The sequence below is a fragment of the Cupressus sempervirens genome, chromosome 3 (assembly GCF_028749045.1).
Source record: "Cupressus sempervirens isolate cs-2001-9-10 chromosome 3, ASM2874904v1, whole genome shotgun sequence".
NCBI lineage: Eukaryota > Viridiplantae > Streptophyta > Pinopsida > Cupressales > Cupressaceae > Cupressus > Cupressus sempervirens.
The window spans coordinates 603737966-603759886 of NC_143120.1; the positions used below are offsets into that span (position 1 = coordinate 603737966).

General features: G+C 36.6%; 1 protein-coding gene across 7 annotated transcripts in view; it reads right to left on the reverse strand.

The window, feature by feature from the left end:
* The window catches only part of LOC149568120 (uncharacterized), a 111743-nt gene extending 93051 nt beyond the window's left edge, over positions 1-18692 (reverse strand). For 4 of the 7 annotated variants that reach the window (XR_016362492.1, XR_016362491.1, XR_016362495.1 and 1 more), the window contains exons 1-2: positions 17269-18061; positions 15901-16365 (exon numbers count right to left, since the gene is read on the reverse strand). Coding sequence is in view for 2 of the 7 variants with exons in the window: in XM_089821117.1 (XP_089677243.1) it covers positions 15901-16365; positions 17269-18009 (1206 nt within the window). In the remaining 5 variants the exon portion in view is untranslated. The other 3 variants (XR_016362494.1, XR_016362493.1, XM_089821118.1) reach the window with 1 other exon arrangement.
* Positions 18693-21921: the final 3229 nt, after the last annotated feature.

The window sequence follows — 21921 nt, forward strand, 5'->3', positions numbered from 1 at the left end:
TTCATTGGAGAAATTTCTGGTGATTCACAGGCCCTCTGTGTGATTTTATGAGCAAAGTGTTTCTGGATTGAGGAAATTTGGAAGGGGATTTACAAGCGAGAGCCATTGCCAAATGATTCTTATAATCATCTCTTTGCAGTGGTGTTCGATACAAACTCTCTAAGTCGGTCAAGTACTACTTCAGTGCCCAGTTCGAACAACTAACTCTCAATAATGAACACAACATTCAGGCCTGGATTGATTATAGCCATCCAAGAAAGAGATAAATGTACCAATTACTCCAGCCGGTTTGCTTCGTCCACGAAAACCCCTACTATCTTTGCAAATTAAACTCCCAAAACATAACCACGAGAGGCTAAAAGTTCAAAAAAAGGCACAAAGTTTAGCCATGGAATAAAATATCACCAAAAAATTCCCCATATTTGGTTGTTACAACTACTAAATGTAAAATGCTCTACAATTTAACAACCATAGAAAAAATTACACGCTATGTACAACTCATGCAAGGTGTCAAGGCCTCAGGTGCCACACATTTCATACAGTCGTCTAGGTTGTAGCCTAGTGGATCTGTCTGTGACAAAAACTTCGAAGAGTGACAATGCAAATAATCCGAAAAAGCTTCGGCAAAGGTAATCTATATGAGGAACTGTGCATTTCAAACTATTTGGGCTAGAAGTGCATATGGGGACCCCTCACATTGCCCCGACTATGGCGACGAGTAATAACCCCACTTTATTTGTGACCATCAACGTCCTCTATAAATTGTATGAAAAAGGAACATGCCCCTCTACTTCTGCTCAAAGTTTCATATTCTACCCTATTCATATCCGTGAAAGATTTGATTTTATTGCATATATCTATGAACGATTTAAAATATGATTTAAAGAATTGAGATCATTGAGATTACACTTGATTTGATCAAATGATTGATTTTACTGATGACTAAAAGCATTTGAACGGCAACTGTAAACCATTAATGAATTTACCACTTGTATTAGCGTCGAACAGGTTTGAAGTGAAAAGCCCACCTATAATAGCCTATCGGCTAATTATATTCATTATTCATAGGCATGGTTGTCAATGCATATTCATTGTTCAATGTTTGATGCTAATATTGTCATCAAGATTCAACATGGAAATTTGAAAATTAATAAACAATTCATATTTTTAAACATGGTTGTTCTATTTTTTACCTTTTATATTTAAGTTTATTGATATATGAATTTAATTTAGTAATTTATTTGTTCAAATTTATTATTTTTAATTTTGTCCAACTAGGGTAAAATTTGGGTGTACCCTTTGCTTCTATGCTTCATGCTATTAGAAATAGGAAATACTAAGATGGGGTGGTGAATTGGTATTTTACAAACTTTAGCCGAAAACTAGATATTATTAACAATCTTATAACTTGCATATGAAAGTAAACTAACTATATTGAACAGTAAACATAACAATGCAATAAGAGAACTCATAACACCATATTTTGTTAACTAGGGAAACCCTAGCCAAGGGAAAACCCTGATGGGGATGTCATCCAGAGACAACTTTACTTTGTTTACAATGATAATGTTTATTGTGCTTTAATAGTCCCTATTGTCCCTACAGATGATGTACATATACTTTCACAAAGGGGTGACTCAATTGTCACGCGCCCTTTCAAATACAATTCTACCTGTTGGCTACAATATGGAATTTACTGACAACTGAGGATGGTACCCACAAAATGATCCACTAATCAAAAGTATCTTGTGAAAGATATTGACCCTAATAGAAGTCTATTACATCCGTATAGTGTCTCAGTTGTTGTTAGAGGACTTAGGCCTTGTTAAAAGCCTCAACCCTGTTAGGAGTTGTAATATAGAAATACAAAATGTATGCAAGATGAGCCCACTACCCAAGCATGCAATATACAATGTAGTTCCTTAATACAAAGAGATAGACACAAAAACCTCTTTAGACTGTTGCTGATATCTTCAATATTTGATACTGCCTTTACTACTCACAAAATTAGCATTCCTCAAATCATACATCAGCTTTCACACATCACATGATACATGCATAGCACACGAAAACTTCACATTTGCAATCTTTCCTTTATACCTTTGCAATTACAATATTACTACCCAATCGGACTTTTATGCTTTTACACACTTTACGAAATACATTATTATCTTTTGTTGACTTAGGGTTAACATCTAGGATGTCGTCACTAATTAGTTAAGTAATTATTTTATAAATAAAATAACTCCTTAACCCAAAATATCCAATTCTCTGTTATGCTTTGTTATGCCTGAATATTGTTGTAACTAGTGAACTACCCATAACTCTTGTCGTATTGTCTGTATTGTCCCTTGGACTTGACTGTAGACTCATCACACTCTGTACTATCTTTCCTCAAGTGTGCATGTGCCAATATGACTTCTATGAGCTGCAATGACTGAAACTCTATCTATTCTGCTAGATAAACTGTGTGATACTTGGACAATTTTCTAAGTATAAATGCCATGACTCATTCCTCAAGGTCTAACCTCTTCATACAGAGGATATGTTTTCATAAATGACAACATCCAATGTTTACCTTAGCCAAATTGCCAATAATCTCCCCCTATGATATTGATGGTGATATGGTTAAATTGGCTAAGTCCCAAAATGACAAACTTCAAAATTTCAAAACTTGGCCTTAACAAAATTTCAAAATTGTGGATCATTACATTTTAACCATCTTTCCTTATATCTACTATTATAGAACTCCCCCATTGATCATTCTCCCTTTAATACATATGCATATAATATACTTCCCTTATCCTTCTACATACATACATCTATACATTTATCCTTTTCTCCCATTTAACTTTTTCTACAATTTTCCTTATCCTTTTCTCCCCCTTTGACATCAATGACAAAGGTGCCAAAATTTATGTACAGGTCAAAAATCGTATTAGCTTCAAGGTTGCTGCTGACTGGAGATTAGAGTGATGCAATCATCAAAGTTTTGTTTCAACATGATGAACTCCATGTCTCACTTGTCTTTCACTGCATCAGCTACACTCAAAACTACGCAAAAAGCATATGACACTATCTCTAATGCATCTAAGTCTGTGTAGGCAAGCTTTTCATAAGATACCTTTACTGTCAGGCATTCTTCCAGCTGTCTCTGTACTAGATCAATTTTCAATGCAAGGTGCTCCCTTAGCAATGAAAATCTTTTCATCTTCATTTCCTTCTGCAGCTCTAACAATATGATATCATCATTTATTTTGCTAATTTTGCTCTCAAGATAAACAAACTTAGCTAAAGGATTTTGCACTTTATTTTCAAGTATCTCTAACTCAGTAAATTTGGTGCTCAGTTCATTTGATATGTCTTTGATAAGTGTGTGTGCTACAACACACTTCCCATACACAGATTTACCTTTTGTCAGACATTGTCTTAGTTCCTTGACCTTTTTATCAAGACTCTTCAGATCTCTTCTTATATTGTCACAAACTTTTTTTTATATCTCTGCATCATGTAGACTTGTACCTTTACCGCTGCAACATCTGATAAGGTAGTAAATTCAGCATCAAAAGCTTGAATAATAGCTTTTGCTCTATCCTATGGATCTGGTTCAGTCATCTTTACTGATATAGAGTTCTACAATCTGCCAGTTACCTCTATCAGTGTGTTCTGCAGACTCTTCACTTTTCTATTCATCTCAATTATTTTACTGAGTGTTGAGATCAACTCAGCTTGGTCATCATCATCAGATCCTGTAAGTGTTGTCAACGTAAGGAGTGTCTTAGAAGAACTAGGTGCACTCAACTTCATCTTCTCTTCTTCCTCCTTTTTCTTCTTCTATTCTTCCTCTTGTTTCTTCTTCTCTTCTTATCTTCTTCTTCTTTCTTCTTTCCTTCTTCCTCCTTCATCTCTTCTTCTCTTTTCTTATTTTGTTCTTCTTCTACCCTATTTTTCTCCTCTTCACTCTTTTTCTTTTCTTATACTACTTTCCTCTTTTCTTCTTCCTTCCTCTTTTTGTTATCAGCTTCTTTCTTCTTCTTTTCTTCTTCTTCTTCCTCATTTTTGGAGCTGGTATAGCTGACCAAATTGCCAACATTTGTACCATAGTCCTTAAATGGGTCCTCTGTTGTATCAACTGTGACATTAGTGATGTCAATTTGCATTGTGTCAGTACCAATGGTGATTTGCAGAGAAACCTTTGTTGTTGATGTATCCTTTACTACCTCGGCCATTAATATGAATACTACTAGTATAGTCACTAAGACTTCTCTAGCACTGTTGTGGACTCAACTGGTAATGTCTTCTTTTTGGCTATAGGGATTGCTCCCCTTAAAACTTTACTTGTTTGCACAAGACTGGGTGTTGAGGTCATAAATGTAACAATTGCTTGCTCTGTCTCCTTGTTCACTTCCTCATAATTTCCACCCATCAAAAGAATTGCTCTTTTTTTATTTCTCAGTAAGGGCTCAATACCCTTCATTATCCTCTCCATGTCCTCATCATTGTTTACTTCGCAAAATTTTCTGATTAGGTTTTCTCTATTTCTTTTGTCTCCATCTACTAGTCTTCTTCTCTTATTAATCAATCTATTGTACAAATCTTTTGGTATAACCTTCTGAATGTCTTCAAATTTCTTATTTGTTAGCATCATATGAATAACTACAGCTTTCTCTAACTGTAATCTATCCATATTTTTATAACAATTATAAAACTTATTCAATTGTACAAAATTGTTGTTGTTGATAATTTGAACATTCAAATTCTCAACCTTTGGCTTCCATGATTTCTTACCAGAGACTTTCTTTACCTTTGTCTCTGCTCTTTCAATTGGTCTGTCCTCTGATTCCTCATCATGAGACTCATCTAATTCAATTATTTGCAATGTTTTCCTTCTCTTGCCCAATCCACTAGCCATCTGCTTTGTTCTCTTCTTGGGAGGTGACTCAGCTTGTTCTTGCTTTACCTCTATCAACCTTGTTGATCTCCTAGTGTTGGTAGGGATTACTATCTGTACTTTTGTTATACTGATGTCCTCTTGATCTTTGTCCTTTTGTATTGGCTGTAGAATAGTAGATTGTACTTGGGATACTGCAGCATATGGTGCATTTACTGATTGTCCTGCTACTGTATCTCCTTGTGAAGTCCCAACTTCTGTCTGACCACTGGCCCTCATTTCCATAGCTATTCCCACTGTCCTTCAGCATTGCATCAATCTTCTTATCAACTTTCTTCTTGATATCTTTGTCGTGAAATTCATCGTGAACTTCCTTAACCTTTTCCTCATATGTGCCCCATCTAGGACACTCTACATCTCTATCAGATTCTAGAATAATCTTCGCATAGCCTTCAATCAACTCTTTTGTCATTTCATAACCCATTGGGTCAATGAATTTAACTCTAGGCTCTACTACTTCCATGCATGTCATATCAATTTCAACCATGAAACAGATGTCATCTTTATACTTCTCTACCAAAGATGGAGGGGTTTTATACCTTTGCTTCATTGTGGCTTGAAAACTCTTCATCATTCTTGAGATGTCTTCAGTTATCCTTTCCTCATATTACTTTCTGTAGTACTAAGTTATCATACTCATTGTGCATTTATCACTATCCCATTCCCGGCAAGGCATACCAGGGAAACTTCTAATAACTTGAAAGAATAAATATGTCAATAAAGACTCAAATCTGAATACAGCATTCTTTGATTTCTTCAACTTCTCAATGTTATCCAATAACTGTTGTTTCACAATTTCGCACATGTTAACTTTTTCTTTCTTAGTTGTCATAAGGTAAGCTGCATGGATAAATCCAGCAGGCACAGAGTTCACTCTAGAACTGTAGTTCATCTTGTACCCAATAATTTTACTAATACCTTTTACATTAGTTTCAATTATTAGGTCAATTCTCGTGTTTCTACCATTAGACTTGGTTTTCAGGTTTGTCTCCACTAACTTCTTTACATTCTTCTCATTAATAGGATTACAACCTCTATTGCTCAAACCAGTAAATTTGTGAATCATATTATTGTCAATCATGACAGGGATATCTCCTACCCAAAACATGCCTTCATGAATTCTACTCAGAATGATTTTGGTCCACCCATGATTATGAAACTCGGTGTAAAACATATGTTTGACAATGTTCAACTCATTCAAGCGCTCAAACCCTTGCTTCAATGACAAGTCATTGTTGCAAACTAGGTCTAAATCCTTATGAATGTCACCATCTCCAATGCTCTCAAACTTACAATGAATGTATGCCCTAATATCCTCGATGCGTAGTACATTATGTGGTACTTGTGAAATGCTCCTAGGGGATCATCCTCCAAAGACACACAAGGGTGCTTCTTAAACTTATATCTAGGACGCTCGCTCACATCACATACAGTAGGATTTGCCATTTCTTGAAATTAAAGCCTCAAATTACGACTGTGCAAGCGATAAATACCTTGATTTCGCAAAACTAGGGCTTGCTTCAATTTGACTTTTAGAACACTTCAAATTCACCTTAAATTCCCTCCAAAGCTCTCCTTTTACTCTTGCACGATTGAATGGTGCTCAATAACTTGATTTCAACCTTTATATCTCTTTCAATTCATCACGGCATTAATTGTGCAAGTACACAATCAACAGAAGTTGTTTCTAGTTACCAAGCAACTTGTTCCTTTCGCGCACTCACATACAATCTCCAAATCATTTGCGCTCTTAACCACGGCTTCAATATATAATATTGTACCTCATACTAACTGCACAAACCTTAACTCGCTCTCTATCATCAATTCTCTCTCTAATGCTCGATTTCTTATATTAAAGACTTAATTCAAATAGGATGAATCAAATACAATTACTGACTTCAATCTACCTTCAGGTGCTTCAAATAACTATTTTTCTAACACCACGTGGACTGGATGGATCTTTAGCCTTGATAAATACCTCTATGAATTCTTCCACATGTTCATTTATGTTGTCTTTCTAATTGTTATTGCTGCTATCTATTCTTCTGTCATTCCTGTTCATATCTCTTCTGAAGTTCAAATTCTTATTGTTGTTCCTCATATCCATTCTACAGAATCTCGCTATGTGACCAAAGTTGTCACACAATTGACATACTGGTGCATTTTTTCCGAATATGGGTCCAGACTGGTTTACAGGTGCTCTGCAATTTTTGGCTATATGTCCACAGTTGTTACACTTGTAACATACAATGTTGTTCCTTACTCTATTGTTTCCTTCTCCAGATCTTCTTCCTGCAGGGTTATTACCTCTAAACATTCTACTATTGCTATTATTGATATCAAACTTAGGTTTCTTACAATTTGCTGCTCTATGACCAAAACCATGACAATTATAACAATAAAAATCAGTAATTGTTTGAATGACTTACCTATGCAGTTTCTTTTCATATGACCAACTTCATTACATGCATAACATCTACCTTTGAATTCATATCTCAATTCTTTAGGTGATTCAACTTGCTCAGATTGCTTAGGTTCATCAACTTTTCAAGTTGCTTGACTTGCTCAACCTCCTTAAGTGATTATCAGATTGATTTGACTCAATCTTATTTAGATCTTCTTTATCTTGCATAGGTTGATGAATTTCAAAATTAGGTTCCTCTCTAGCTTCATATTTCTTAGCTGACTTTTCTCCAATGAAATATCCAAGACCAATCTTCTCATAAGGTCTTTGAAAAAACATTTGTCCATCAATCTTCTCACTGCTCGAATATAATTTCTCAAGTTTTTGCTTAGTCTACATTAACTCTTCTTTCACAATCGTATTGTATTTCTCAAGTTCTGCATACTGTAACTTGGTGGATTCAATCTCAGATGTAACTTTTGTAAGGTTGGATCTTAGATCTGCATTCTCAGATTTCAGATCTAACTCAACTTTGGTATTATCTATCTTCAGGCTCAATTTTGGATCAGCAATTTTCAGTTCATGCTTCAAGATCTCATTTTCTTTCTTCAATCTAGAGACTTCATCACTATCATTGCTTTCATCCATAGGCTCTTTCTTGGACTTGAGATGATCGATCTTGTCTTTCAGCTTTCCGATGTAGTCTTTTCCGTCCTCATATATCACTTTCAAAGCATCTCTTTCTTCAGTAAGAATGTCAATCTTTTCAAGAGCTTTTTCTAGGTTCTTTTGTAACCGTTTCATATCCATAGGGATCTTACTAAAGTTGTGAAGCCTCTTTTGAGTAACTGGGCTCTGATACCAATTGTTAGAAATAGGAAATACTGAGAGAAGGGTGAATCAATATCTTACAAACTTAAGCCCAAAACTGGATATTATTAACAATCTTATAATTTGCATATGAAAGTAAACAAACTATGTTGAACAATAAACATAATCATGCAATAAGAGAACTCATAACACCATATTTTATTAACTAGGGAAACCCTGGCCAAGAGAAAACCCCAATGGGGATGGTACCTACAAAATGATCCACTAATCAAAAGTATCTTGTGAGAGATATTGACCCTGTTAGGAGTCTATTACATCCGTATAGTGTCTTGGTCCTTGTTAGAGGACTTAGGCCTTGTTATAAGCCTCAACCCTGTTAGGAGTTGTAATATACAAATACAAAATGTATGCAAAATGAGCCCACTGCCCAAGCATGCAATATACAATGTAGTTCTTTAATACAAATAGATAGATACAAAAACCTCTTTACGCTGTTGCTGATATCTTCAATATCTAATACTGCCTTTGCTGCTCACAAAATTCACATTCCTTTGATCATACATCAAATTTCACACATCACATAATACATGCATAGCTCACCAAAACTTAGCATTTGCAATCTTTCCTTTATACCTTTGCAATTACAATATTACTGCCCAGTCAGCCTTCATGCTTTTACACTCGACAAAATACATTATTATCTTTTGCTAACTTAGGGTTAACATCTAGGATGTCATCCCAAATTAGTTAAGTAATTATTTTGTAACCAAAATAATACCTTAACCCAAAATATTCAATTCTCTATTATGCTCTGTTTTGCCTGAATACTGTTGTAACTAGTGAATTACCCATAACTCTTGTTATATTGTTTGTATGTTATGACCCTGGTGGGCGGCCTTCACTAGCACCTCGGGGTTTTGGTGCAATGGTTTGTACCATGTGGTATCAAAGCCTCCACCCAGGTTTGAGTCTCGGAGCGGGTGGCAACGCTGGCATTGCAATGTTCATCTGGGACTCATACGGCCAAGGGAGGGCCCACCATATGGGCGCACATCCAGCCCAGAGTCTGGACTGTAGAGCATGGTGGGATGTTTTGATCTTGGTGGATGACCTTCACTAGCACCTCGAGGTTTTGGTGCAATGGTTCGTATCACTATACTACCCTATGGACTTAACTATAGACTCATCACACTCTGTACTATCTTTCCTCAAGTGCGCACATGTCAATATGACTTCTGTGAACTGTGTTGATCAAAACTCTATCTGTTCTGCCAGATAAAATGTGTGATACTTAGACAATTTTCTAAGTATAAATGCCATGACTCATTCCTCAAGGTCTGCCCTCTTCATACAGAAGATATGTTGCCGTAAATGACAACATCCAATGTCTACCTTAGCCAAATTGCCAACACGTGCAACCTAAATTAAGGAAAACAAAAGTGAGATCCTTGGTTGACAAAGATTAAGAACAAATATTTTTATGTGTTTCCTCTACTTCTATGCTTCGTTCAACGTAAGGGAAGAGATTTTGCTCCTTTGATCCTAAGTCTTCTCCAAAACAATTCTCAACAAAATTAAAAAGAAAGTTTGTGACATCTGGGACACAACATTGTAGAAGTATTATTTTTGTGGCTTTGAATATAAAGGCAGCATTACTAGAGTTTATGCCCACCTCATTGATATCCAAGGAAAAGGTATGGAAGGATGTAAATTTTTGGGATAGACTGGCAAACTTGAACTCCAGGCTGAGGTATGTGAGCTATGAGGTGTAAGTGGTGAAGACCAAGAAACTACACTTGTATCTCCTTTGTCTCATAGGTCAATGGGTCATCAAAGCTAACCACATTGTTCTACTTCTACTCTATAGAAGTAAGTTGCACATTGACAGACTACTCCAAGGGTCAGTGTAGCAAAAGCTAGGAAGAAATGCAAGTTGGCAAGTGGTGCTCATAACCCACTAGCTAAATTATTCAATATGCAAAGAAGGATGACATAGGCAAATTTTCTTTATGATATTGTTATGAAGATTCAATTATATAGTCTTCAAGTCAAATTCATTGGCCCATTTTTCAATGGTAGTGGTTCACAAGAACCCATCCCTCATGAGAATGAATGGAACACTTAACACTCATTGCACTTAATTTCTTCTTTGCCAATGGCATTCCATTCCATGTGGCTTGATCTCCTTGCTATGAGGAGGTAATGGCATTGGTACAAAAGGCAAGACCATCATATGCATCACACTGGGAGACAGAATTGAGGACAACAATCTTGTATTAGAACTATTCCAAGATAAATGTGTTAATGGAGAAAATGGAAGTATGTTGGGTGGCAAGTTGGATAAAGTATAGTCATGGATCGGTGGATGAACATTATCAATCATTCACTCATCAAAATCATGGTTACATGTTCAAAGGACCCATATTTCCATAAGGCAATTGATTGTTCAAGGCACTGCAAAGATGTCAATTTTCAGTTTCAAAGATTCAAGGATGCTATTGAGGAGGTGAGGCAACAAAATGCGGTCTAACTAGTGACAAATGCAGTCCATGTGTGCAAAGTTGTAGGGAAATTAATTGAGGCAGTTCGTAGACATATTGGTGGACTCCTTGTTGTGTGCACACCATGAATTATGCACTCAAGAACGTGTAAAAGATTGATTGGGTCAAAGCAATGGTCAATGATGCTACAGATGTGCAGATGTTTATCTGCAACAACCACACTTCATTTGCGCTCCTTAGGACCTTCTCTAAGAAGCAATTCATGAAACTTATTGAGACTAGATAAGCGTCCTCTTTCATTCTCTTGGAGAAAATGTGTTGCAGGATAAATCTCAACTAATGTTTATGATAGCAAAATGGAATCATTGGCTCAAGTCCAATATAGAACTGAGGATAAGGATGAAGGATGTAGTGAAGAATGATGTTTTCCGAAGTGATGCAAAATACATATTCTCCATCATTACTCCAGTTTTCCAGCTCATTAAACATGGGGATCATAAATACATAATCTTCATAATTACTCCAGTTTTCCAGCTCATTATATAAGAGGATCATTCACCTAGCATTGGCAAGTTGTAAAAGTGTGTTGATACTATGCCTGAGTAAGTAACGTCTTTTGTGCAAAAGGACCCTACATTTCACTAGCTCAATACTCATTTGCACATTACGGCCTATGCATTGAGCCCCAAGTGATACAAGCAAAGACTTGATAAAGTTATGCCCATAAAATATGTTGTTATGCCCATAAAATATGTTGAAGTGAAGGTAGGATTCTTTAAGGCCATCCAAAAGATGTGTGGTCCTATAGAGATCTACATCATTCATAGCACATAGTAGGTGGACAAAATTTGTCATTCTTAAAGGTTATTCCGAGGCAGACTTGATAGAGCTATGCCTATAAAAGATGTTGAAGTTAAGGATTCTTTAAGGCGATCAAAAAGATGTGTGATCCTATAGAGACCTACATCATTCATAGTACATAATAGGTGTACAAAATTTGTCAATCTTGGGGGTTACTCTGAGGCAGCCAAGATGGATATAACTGTGGCATAGAAGGGACAATTTTGCTAAGGGAATTGCCATGGGATTTCTTTGACTACCACACAAGCCATTCAATTGTTAACCCAAGTTTAAAGTTCTTCTACTGCCAAGAGGAACTGATCTACTTATAGTTTCATCCACTTCCTAAAGAGGCACCGACTTACCTCTAGGAGAACAAAGAAGCTTGAGGCTGTATAAAGTGCTTTGTTTCATCCAAGAGAAACTTTTGTACAAAGAAAGCACAGTAGCATGGGGGGCTGTAGAGCCAGAGGAGCCAACACAGATTGATAATGATGCAAAATTACATAAGATAGAGCTTGTTGACATTTGTTTGGCAGAGATTGACCATGTCAAGTCCAATTCCAGCAATTCTAGTGATGAGAACATTGGGGATGCTTAGAGGCCTCACTTCACTCCAATTTTTTATTTTGTATCATTGTACTTGTTGTAGTTGTCAATATTCTTATCTCGCCATAGATTAATTCATGTGAACAAAATCATCATTTCATTAGGTTTTGTGATTTATTAAAAGTAAATGTCACTAGTAGAGGCTTGGGCACCCGAACTTCAAAAACAGGCAAAAAATAATATTTGTTTGCCAAAATCTTACGCTTTTTGTAGAAAGGGGAAAAGTTGAAGGTTAGTTTGACAAGTTTTTAGGTGTTCTGCTTGGCCATCTTGCTTCATGCTTTACTCCTTGCCCATCTTGTAATGGTTTGTGAGAAGTTTCTGAGGTTTCATTAAGATTATCCATGTTGTTGACCTGGAGAAAAATATGCATAAGGAAAAGGGGCTCACCTAGCACTCAACAGGTATGCAAGTTATCCTCATAACCTTTTCTTTTTTAGCTTACATGTTCAATCAAGGATAGGAGGATTCATTGTTTTACAGGGCATCTATGAGAATTAGTACATAATCCTCCAAATGAGCATTTCTTCTATGGAAAAGATGGGAAACAATGGTATCACAATATAAAGGCCTATCTGATAGAGAGCCACTTGGTAGGACTAAGAGAAGGGAAAATGCAAATGTTGAGCACGAGATTTTCAAAGGCTGTGAAAGTTAACAATAGCGAAAGTGATGCTATTCTTGTTTTGCTTCAATGTATCATTCTTGTGCTTTACTATCAAAGTTATAGGATAAAAGACATTTGTGCGTTCAACCAATTGAAGATCATATCATGATAAGTAAACACAGAAGCTTGATAAAGAATAGAGGTGAAGATTGAAGATAAAATAGGGGTAGTGATCCTCTTGTAGCCTTTGAAACCCTTGTAAATTGCTTGCTATTTACAAGTTTAAAATGCCTTTATAAGCTTGTGCCTTGGTTTGTCAAGGCCCATATACCCCCTCTCTCTCTCTATAATATACACACACATGTATACGCGCATGTGTGTGTATTGTGTGTATGTATCATGTATGTATATGTACATACATACATATGTATGTATATGTACATACATACATATATATGTCCATGGAGTTGAAAATATGACAGGACATTCTTTGGATGCTCAGTTTTTGGAATGTAGATTATTGATGACAAAGGACAATACAGGCAGAAACACGGTGTTAGATGACATGAACAAATTATTAGAAATATATAGTCCACCAATATAACTGAGGGGGGGTGAATCAGTTATACAACTATTATCACTATTATCAACCTTAATAAAACTTAACCATGTGAGCAATATAATCAGAAACCGTAACACCAGATATGTTAACTAGGGAAACCCTTGATCAGAGGGAAAACCCCGATGGGGGATGGTACCCACAAGATGATGTACTAATATAAATATTCCTTATTAGAGGATGGACACTGCTAGGAGTCTATAACAACATTCAGTACATATCAGTCTCTGTTAACAGACTTTGAATCCCTGTTAGGAGATTCCAACCCTGTTAGAAGTTGTGCCAACCCTATTAGGAGTTGTGGAAGGTAGATGGACCCACTGTCCAAACAGCTTCAGGGGCAAGACCAATGAACCCACTATCCAAATGATCTCTGTATTATTCCTTGCAAAATAGTATAATTGAACTATATAGCTCCTTCCTCTTTCTCTGTCCTGTCAACTGGACCTTTGCTCCTTCTGATCATAATACCAGATCACAAACTTTGCATCCAATAATCCCTTGGATCGCTTACTTGCATTCACCAAACACTCTGCTCCTTTTTGTACTTCCTTGATTACTTTGCATTCAATACTTGATCACACATTACAAACAAGGAAAACATCTTTCCCTTATACCGTATCTTCAAAATAATTCCTTGAGTCAGCCTTGAGGCTTTCCCAATTAATTATAATAAGATAATTAATTATTTCGTAATAACAATAGCATTGTCTGCTCACAGTCTATACAACTTATCACACGTGCGACAATAGGGCTTGTGCACTAGCTAACGTCACCATCAGACTGTCTTTTGTCACTAACGAATTGCGCATCTCCAGATTATATCTCAGTTAGAAGATATAATGAAATCACCAGAAACCACTTGTCAGGTACTTCGTCTATGTACTACTCACTGTAAATCAGGCATATCTTTTGTACGTCTTCGACTTACTTTAGACGCATTCAACCTTATCATCAGGACATAGTGTAGAACATGTCCTTAACCACGCATCACCTACAATCAAAACCTTGTTCGTACAATCATGATCTCTATCTGCTACTCTGTCAATCTTCACAGAATTACTGCTATGTTGACATCAATGACAAACGCAGTCATGAATGCAACATGTCAATACTACCACATGCTCACCAATGCTTAGGATACTCCCCCAAAAGAATACCATCAGCATTCAGGCTAACACAAACAAGGAGTAGAGAATAATGAAAGTATACCCCTATGAGTGCTTAGTTCACCACCAGTAATGTAATGAAAGCAATAGGATAGTCAAGAATAAGGCACTGATCTTCAAGGACTGCCGTGATATTGGATAAGAGAACCAAGCCTTGCCAAAAGAAGGGAATGATTCAGCTTCTATCAATGTGTGTAGGTCATCAATATAAACTAATTTGTCCGATCACCAGCCCAACATTATACCCATGAAAATGGTTGATAAAGTTGCATCAGAACGTAGGGTCGCAGGGAATTGTGACATTGTAAATTAAAAATTTGCATTAGAGATTTCTGGAGCAAAATATTCTACTGGAAACCACGAGGTCACAGGAACCAAAAATGAAAATGGAATCTTCAGACATAAGACCGCTAGAGGGACAAGGATTTCTGAGGAATAAGATTCAAAGATTAATGTGAACGTCACTTCGATTGGAACTAATGAGAAAAATTCTGAACTGTATGGAGAGAAAAATTCCAAGCTGTGTATGGAGACAGCCACAGAAACTGATATCCATTTTCTTGATGATGCTTTAGAAATTGCTCGGCAAGTTGGAAAGAAGGCAGAGCAAGAGAAAAGAGAGCTCTTTGTATGAGAAGCATGGTAGAGGAGCACCTGTGCATTCAGATCATAGTTCCAAGAATCGCGGCGATTTGATTCAAGCCAAACGATTTTTGTGAATCGGTGAATGGAATCAGCAATAAAGGGTTTATGAAATAAGTTACTAAATTTCAAGAATTTTTTTAATTTGCCAATTTGATTCCAATTCACGATTCAATTCGGCCTTGCCAATTCCGATCCAATTCCGATTCTCGTCACTTTGATTCAGATACAACTGTATCTGTCAGAGGAGAGCAGGATACCTTTCATGAAACACTTCTTATAGTTTAAAAGAGGGCAAAAGCGCAAAGCAGAAATAAAGATTTTCAGATTATGCAATTCTTGTCATTGTTTTCTAATAGTTTATTGTTTGCATTCTACTGCAAAGATGTAAGAATTCAAATAAGATAGAATACTGAAGGAAAATCTCAGGAAAGCTGTAAGCATCTAAGAATTACCTAAAACATAAATCACAATAGACAAAGAAAAAATATACAACCATTTTTTGCAGTCTGCTCAAAAAGAAAATATTTGCTGTACCAAATGTTTTCAAAATGATTGTTCATACACAAAAGCTACATGTGCCACTAGGCACTAAGAACCAGAGATAGTCAACTACTGAACTAAGCTGCAATTGAATTTAAACTAAAACATTAAAGGCAAACCCAGTGCATAGATTGTATAGTACACTTAATAACTTGGAATGGAAAAAAAGTATGAAGTATGCTACCGTGTGCCACAAATGATGAGTTTCAGAAAGAGGTATTGTCAATAAAACATGCTTATAGAGTTCAAATAGAGATTGCAAATCTGGCTCGCTCACTGTTGTAGGGCTCGTCATTGCTGATTTTATTTCCAGTGACATTCTTAAATTCCATATTTTCGCTACCTTTGAAAAAGAGCCTGTGCAAAACTTTTCTGCTAATTGTCTTGCTGCATCAACATCTCCCACCTTCAAGAGGAAACAAATATGCTCCTCTGCAAGATCTTCATTTAGACATCCTAACTGCTCAGCCCTTTCACAAAGATTGAGTAAATTCATAGCAATTTCCTCTACAGTAGACACAAAACTCCTGAAAAGAGCCAAACCTTCTGGAACTTCAGATTTATCATAGTCTATAAGGTTCTGCAAAAATTTAGTATAATACCCAAACATTTTGGATGATGTAATAGTGTTGAGGGCATCTTCATAAACCTGCAGACACATGCCACAAATACCTATCATATTGCCGAACTCTTATCTATAAAACACAGAAGAGAAAACATAATATTTATGACTGCTAAACTAGTGCAAGACAAGCATACTTTTATTCTAGAAAAACAAGCATTTGACCCACTGAATTCTTTGAATTAGAAAACAATGCTTCCACTGAATAACTATACTGAAAGAGTGACATCTGGATTACCTTCGTAGTTAGGCCATGTATTTCAACTTCAACAACAAAACCAAAATTAATAGACCCAAAGGAAAAGCCAAACTCTCCATGTAATAATTTCACAACAAGACAAACAGTCAACATAACAATAAACAAAGGGCCTGGTTAATTTTAATCGTCCTCTAAGAATTTCCAACTGGTGCAAATTAAATGTAAATGTTAATAGAACCACAAACAGTGATAATGAAACCCAAAAAGTCAACCTATCCTACAATTTCCTTCGGTGACCATCTTCTTGAGATAGTTAACAATTATGTATATCTAGAGATCTATCTTGATCATTAATTAAACTGGAACCTTGAAATACAAAAATGGTTTTTTTGCGGGATCAAAAACCTATAGCATGTTGGAATCACTGTAAATTTGCTGAATTCTGGCATGGGTATAAAAAGAAAGCACAATTTTCTAGGCTTCCAAAACGTGATCCTCTATGATTGTGAAGTTTGGAGTTACCATTTGAAACTATCGCTCCGGTTTCATTCATACAAGCTGAAATTGAATAATGAATGAAATTGACTATCCGCAAGTGTTTAAAAACCATATATGTTCAGTTACAAAGTATCTGAATACAATGATGTGCCTATGATGCCAATGCGGTAAGACTGTAAGTGCCAGACAACAAAAATTTGAAAATGAGATGTCTTTACTAAAGTATAATCTACCTGAATTGCGTTATTCAATGCAGCAACAACCTTGCCTTTATTAGTTTGTTTCTTTCGCTGGCATCTTGAAATATGTCGTCTTGCTAACCAGTTCCAGCAACTTTCATCATTTGCAAAATCTTTCTGCATGCTTTTGCACATCTCATCTTCTAAAGCATTTGCTCTTTCAACATCAAGATGATCTAACATTTCGACAAACTGTTGACGAAATCTGAGACTGGATGGAATAGCATCAACTGCCTTATTAAAAATAACATAAGACATCTTGAAACCTAACTCCCTAATTGCAAGTACTTCTGCATTCAATTCTGACTCCTTAATCTCTGTTCCCAAAAAGTCTCCATCATCGGGTTTTGCTTCGTTAAGGGACATGAAAAGGTCACTGTTTTCTTTTATCCATTCTTCCTTGTCTTCGGCATCACGCAAAGAAGAGACTTTATCAAGTCCAAGTGCTATTTTGCGGGCTCTCAATTTGTTAACAAAGATGAGCTCCATGCGAAAGTACTCCAACCAGAGAGTTTCTAACTTAGGGCATGCACGTATCCCACTCAGCATAAGAGCCCGTGCAGCCTTTACGTTTAGGTTCCGTTCAAACTCCCAAGCTGCAGCATATATCCAAAGTCCAGGAACATTTGGATGATAGTTAAGTGCTTTTTCCAAGAACCTGCAGGTATCAATTATCGATATATGTTTACACTTCAAAATATGTTGATCCTTGCAATCACTGGCTAAATAAATCATGCAACGGGAACAACATTCTACGAAACAGTATCATAAAGAGAAAATATAGATGCAAGACCTTCTTCATGTGGTTGCTTCTCTGTTCTTTGCAAAACTCCGCATACTCAAACCAGAGATTTAAGTCCCCCTTATTTCTTGTAAGAAGCCTGCGATAAATATCCAGAATCCTTCTTGCACTAGTCTTATCACAGAGAGAAAAACGCCATTTTTTATTGTTTTCCTTCAAACCTCTTTTAACCTCCTTTTTCCTCAGACACCGTAAGGCTTCGAGCTATTTTTCATATTCAATATAACGAAGATAATCTTCCTTAAGACGGCTTGGTCGCTTCAGTAGATACTCGAAGTCTCTTCTTCTCCTCACAATTTCTTTAATCTCTGTCTTGTTGAACAGACCTTTTTTATCTAAGTCATCCAGCTCTGGAATCATGCTCTCCAACTTATACTGAACGATGTCCGCGATTTTCTACAAAATCCTAGTGAACCCAAGCAATGTTATGGCGGAAACGAATGCAGTTTTATGGCATCCCTGTGTTGGCAGAAATACAGTATTTCTCTCACTTTCTCTAACTCTAACAGCCTTGAGAGCTTGCAGACCTGTCACAAAGAAGAGGTGTTTCCGCCATTTTTTCCCCTAGATAGATAGATAGATAAGATTTTAACGTCCACGAGGCCAAAAATAGCCTAAGGGACAGCAAGACAACTCAAGCAGACTTAAGTAGCGCTGTTCGCCTCTTGTGTAGACTAATGATGAGCCCCCCCCAGTTGCTCAATGTACTCTTCGTTGAACAGGTTATGCCAAGAACTGTCACATATAGTATCCGCAAACTTATCCCTGCTATCCTTGTAGGCCTCACATTCTAGAATAAAGTGCTGTTCAGTTTTCACTTTTCCAGAATTGCAAAATCTGCAAATTCTCTCTTCCCAAGCCTCCTTTGGCCTCTTCCAACGCCCGGTCTCACAACGAAGTTGGTGAGAGTTGGTTCTCAGCTGAGCAATAAGAATTTTAGCTCTCCAAGAAATGTTGGCTCCTATGTACACTTTTTCGAGTTGATCACAAGTGGGGTTGAACTCATTTATATAATATAGTTTCTTCCTCCCAATCTCGCTTCCCCAATTTCTCTTGTAGAATTTCTCCATAACAAAGACCTTTATTTCTTTATTACTTGTGGGGCACATATTGAAATGAATATTCCATTTACTCATCCACTTGATGTTTTGTTGCATCCATGTCCTTTTTCGCTTACATAGTGTGTCACTAAAGACAACTTTCGGCCATCTATCATCTTCCATTTTTTCGATTCTTTTTAGATAGCTTAAAAGGCGAACCATAGCAAGTGCCTCAATAGGCGCAGCCCCCATTTCACTTAGCATGATGTCATATGGAACAGTGCTTTTAATTTTAAACTTGCTTGTAATCAAGCGCTTTTGGATTCCTTCGATTTGTTTCCATTGTGCTATAGTAGTGCTGCTGGCCCATAATTCACACCCATAAAGAACAACTGGCAGCACAAGAAGACCAAACAAGGTTTGAATAGTTTTCCAATCCCACAACTCCGCTTCACGGCACCTATTCTGAAGAGCGTAGAAAGCCTTCCATCCACCTAATGTCCTTTTATACCTGCAGCTAGACCAGCTTAGTTTTTTGTTGAAATCGATGCCAAGGTATTTATATTCCGCAACTTCTTCGAGAACACTTCCATTGTAATAAAATTCATGTTGATGCTGTTTTTTATTATTAGAGAAAATCATAACCTTGGTTTTGCTGATATTGACTTGCATCCCCACCATTCTACAAAAGCGCTCAAGAGAAGATAGATGGTCTTGCAAACCACAAGAAGATAGATGGTCTTGCATCCCTATGCAGTTGTAGTAAATTGTAAAATAGTGAATTGAAGAATGCTTCAGCAGATGGGCGTCCACTTTCGTAAGAAGACTTTGAAGATATGAAATTTGTGGTAAATTGTAAAATAGTGAATTGGAGAATGCTTCAGCAGATGGGCGTCCACTTTGATAAGATTACTTTCAAGAAATGAAATGAAATGAGTTTTACTATCGTCCATGACTCCACAGGCCTATTGGATCAAAAGGGGATCTATTGGATCAAAAGGGGATCCACTAAATATTCTATGGGGTTGTCCTTTCTTTTATGGAGCTACATTAGTAAGACAGCCACTTTGTAAAGTCTTGGCCTCTCAAAAAGCTCTTTTATATTGTTCACTTGTATTGTTCTTCATATAACATACACTTTTTGATATAATATCATTTTGTCTCCACTACGTCCTTGTTGCAAAACCTACAAATTCTCTCCTCCCACCTTTCTTTGGAGATCTACCATCTGTCAGTTTCGCACCTCAAGTGATGTGAACCAGACCTCAATTGATCGATCAAGATTCTTGTCTTTCCTCTGATGTCAGCTCCTATGTACTCTTTGTTATCATGCTCGCAAGTGTAGTTAAATTCGTTGACATAGTAAACCTTTTTTCTACCTACCTGATTTGTCCACATAACAATCCTAACTTTTTCTAATACCCACTTTTTTATCTCTGTGTTGGTTTCATGGCACTCTTGATAATCAATGTTCCATTTGTTGAGTCATTTATTATTTTGTTTCCTCCACGTCTTCTTTCGAGGGTCTAGCTCCTCCCCAACCACTAACTTAGGTCAACAGTGTGTATCCATCTTTTCTACTTTTTTTAGATAGTTTAGTGAGCGAATAACTGCATAGGCCTCCAGCAGGAACATGCCTACTTCAGCCAGAAGAATCTCGTAGGGAATTGTTCACTTGACTTTGAGGTTGGTAGTAATGAAATGTTTTTATTTTTTTATTTGTCGTCATTTATGGAATGACAAAGTGTCATATGTGTGTAGAAGATTCATGTGTTGTAGACAACATGTGCTTAAAAGAGGTGTGGACTCCTGTGATGTCATCAAGACAACTCACAAGAGTGCACAAACTCCTAAGTGTCTTACAAATAAAATAATGCAAAATAATTAAATAATGCATTAACCTAAGTAAACTTAAGTAAGTGTAAATAGTAAAATATGTATTTACACCAACAAGAATTTTCAGAAAATAATGCAGATCCGAAAAAAATAGCAGAGATGCAGATGAAAGAAATGTAGATCTGAAAATTAAATGTACAGATCTTAAATGATCATACCAATTCTGTAAATTGGTCCTTCGGCTGCCAGTTTGCAAAAAAAAATTGCCTCACAATCGACTTTGGCCTAGGGTAGGCAGCTTTGTAGTCGATTTTCACCGATTCAGCGTTCCGGATGCAATGGCGAGGTTAGATTTGGCACTGGACACTCCCAATTTCTACAGCACTCCAGATTCGAGCTGAGGTGATGAAGCAAGCGTGGTCCCGAAATGGCTATGTGATGAGAAAGTCTCCAAGTTGCTCTGATACCATGTAAGAATTTGCCTAAGGGCAAAATTCACCCAAGAACTAAGAACTCAAACACAAGCACACAGTAGACCAAAAATGGATATGATCAATTAATCAAAGTATGTCCGAATACATTGCTTTGTTCAGAATGTGATGATCAACACACTAAGAGTGCCTGTATATAAAGGCCTCTTAGGAAGCACCTAAAATGTCTCTAGAAACAACCAGGAGATAAGACAACTAAGCACCTTATCCAACATTCTAGATGAATGGATAAGAATGACAAAGTGTCATGTGTGTGTAGAATATTCCTGTGTTGTAGACAACATGTGCTTAAAAGAGGTGTAGACCCCTATGATGTCATCATGACAACTCACAAGAATGCACAAACTCCTAAGTGTCTCACAAATAAAAATAATGCAAAATAAATAAATAATGCATTAACCTAAGTAAACTTAAGTAAGTGTAATAAGTAAATACTTATTTACACCAATAGTTTGATACATTGCTCCCCCATATTTCA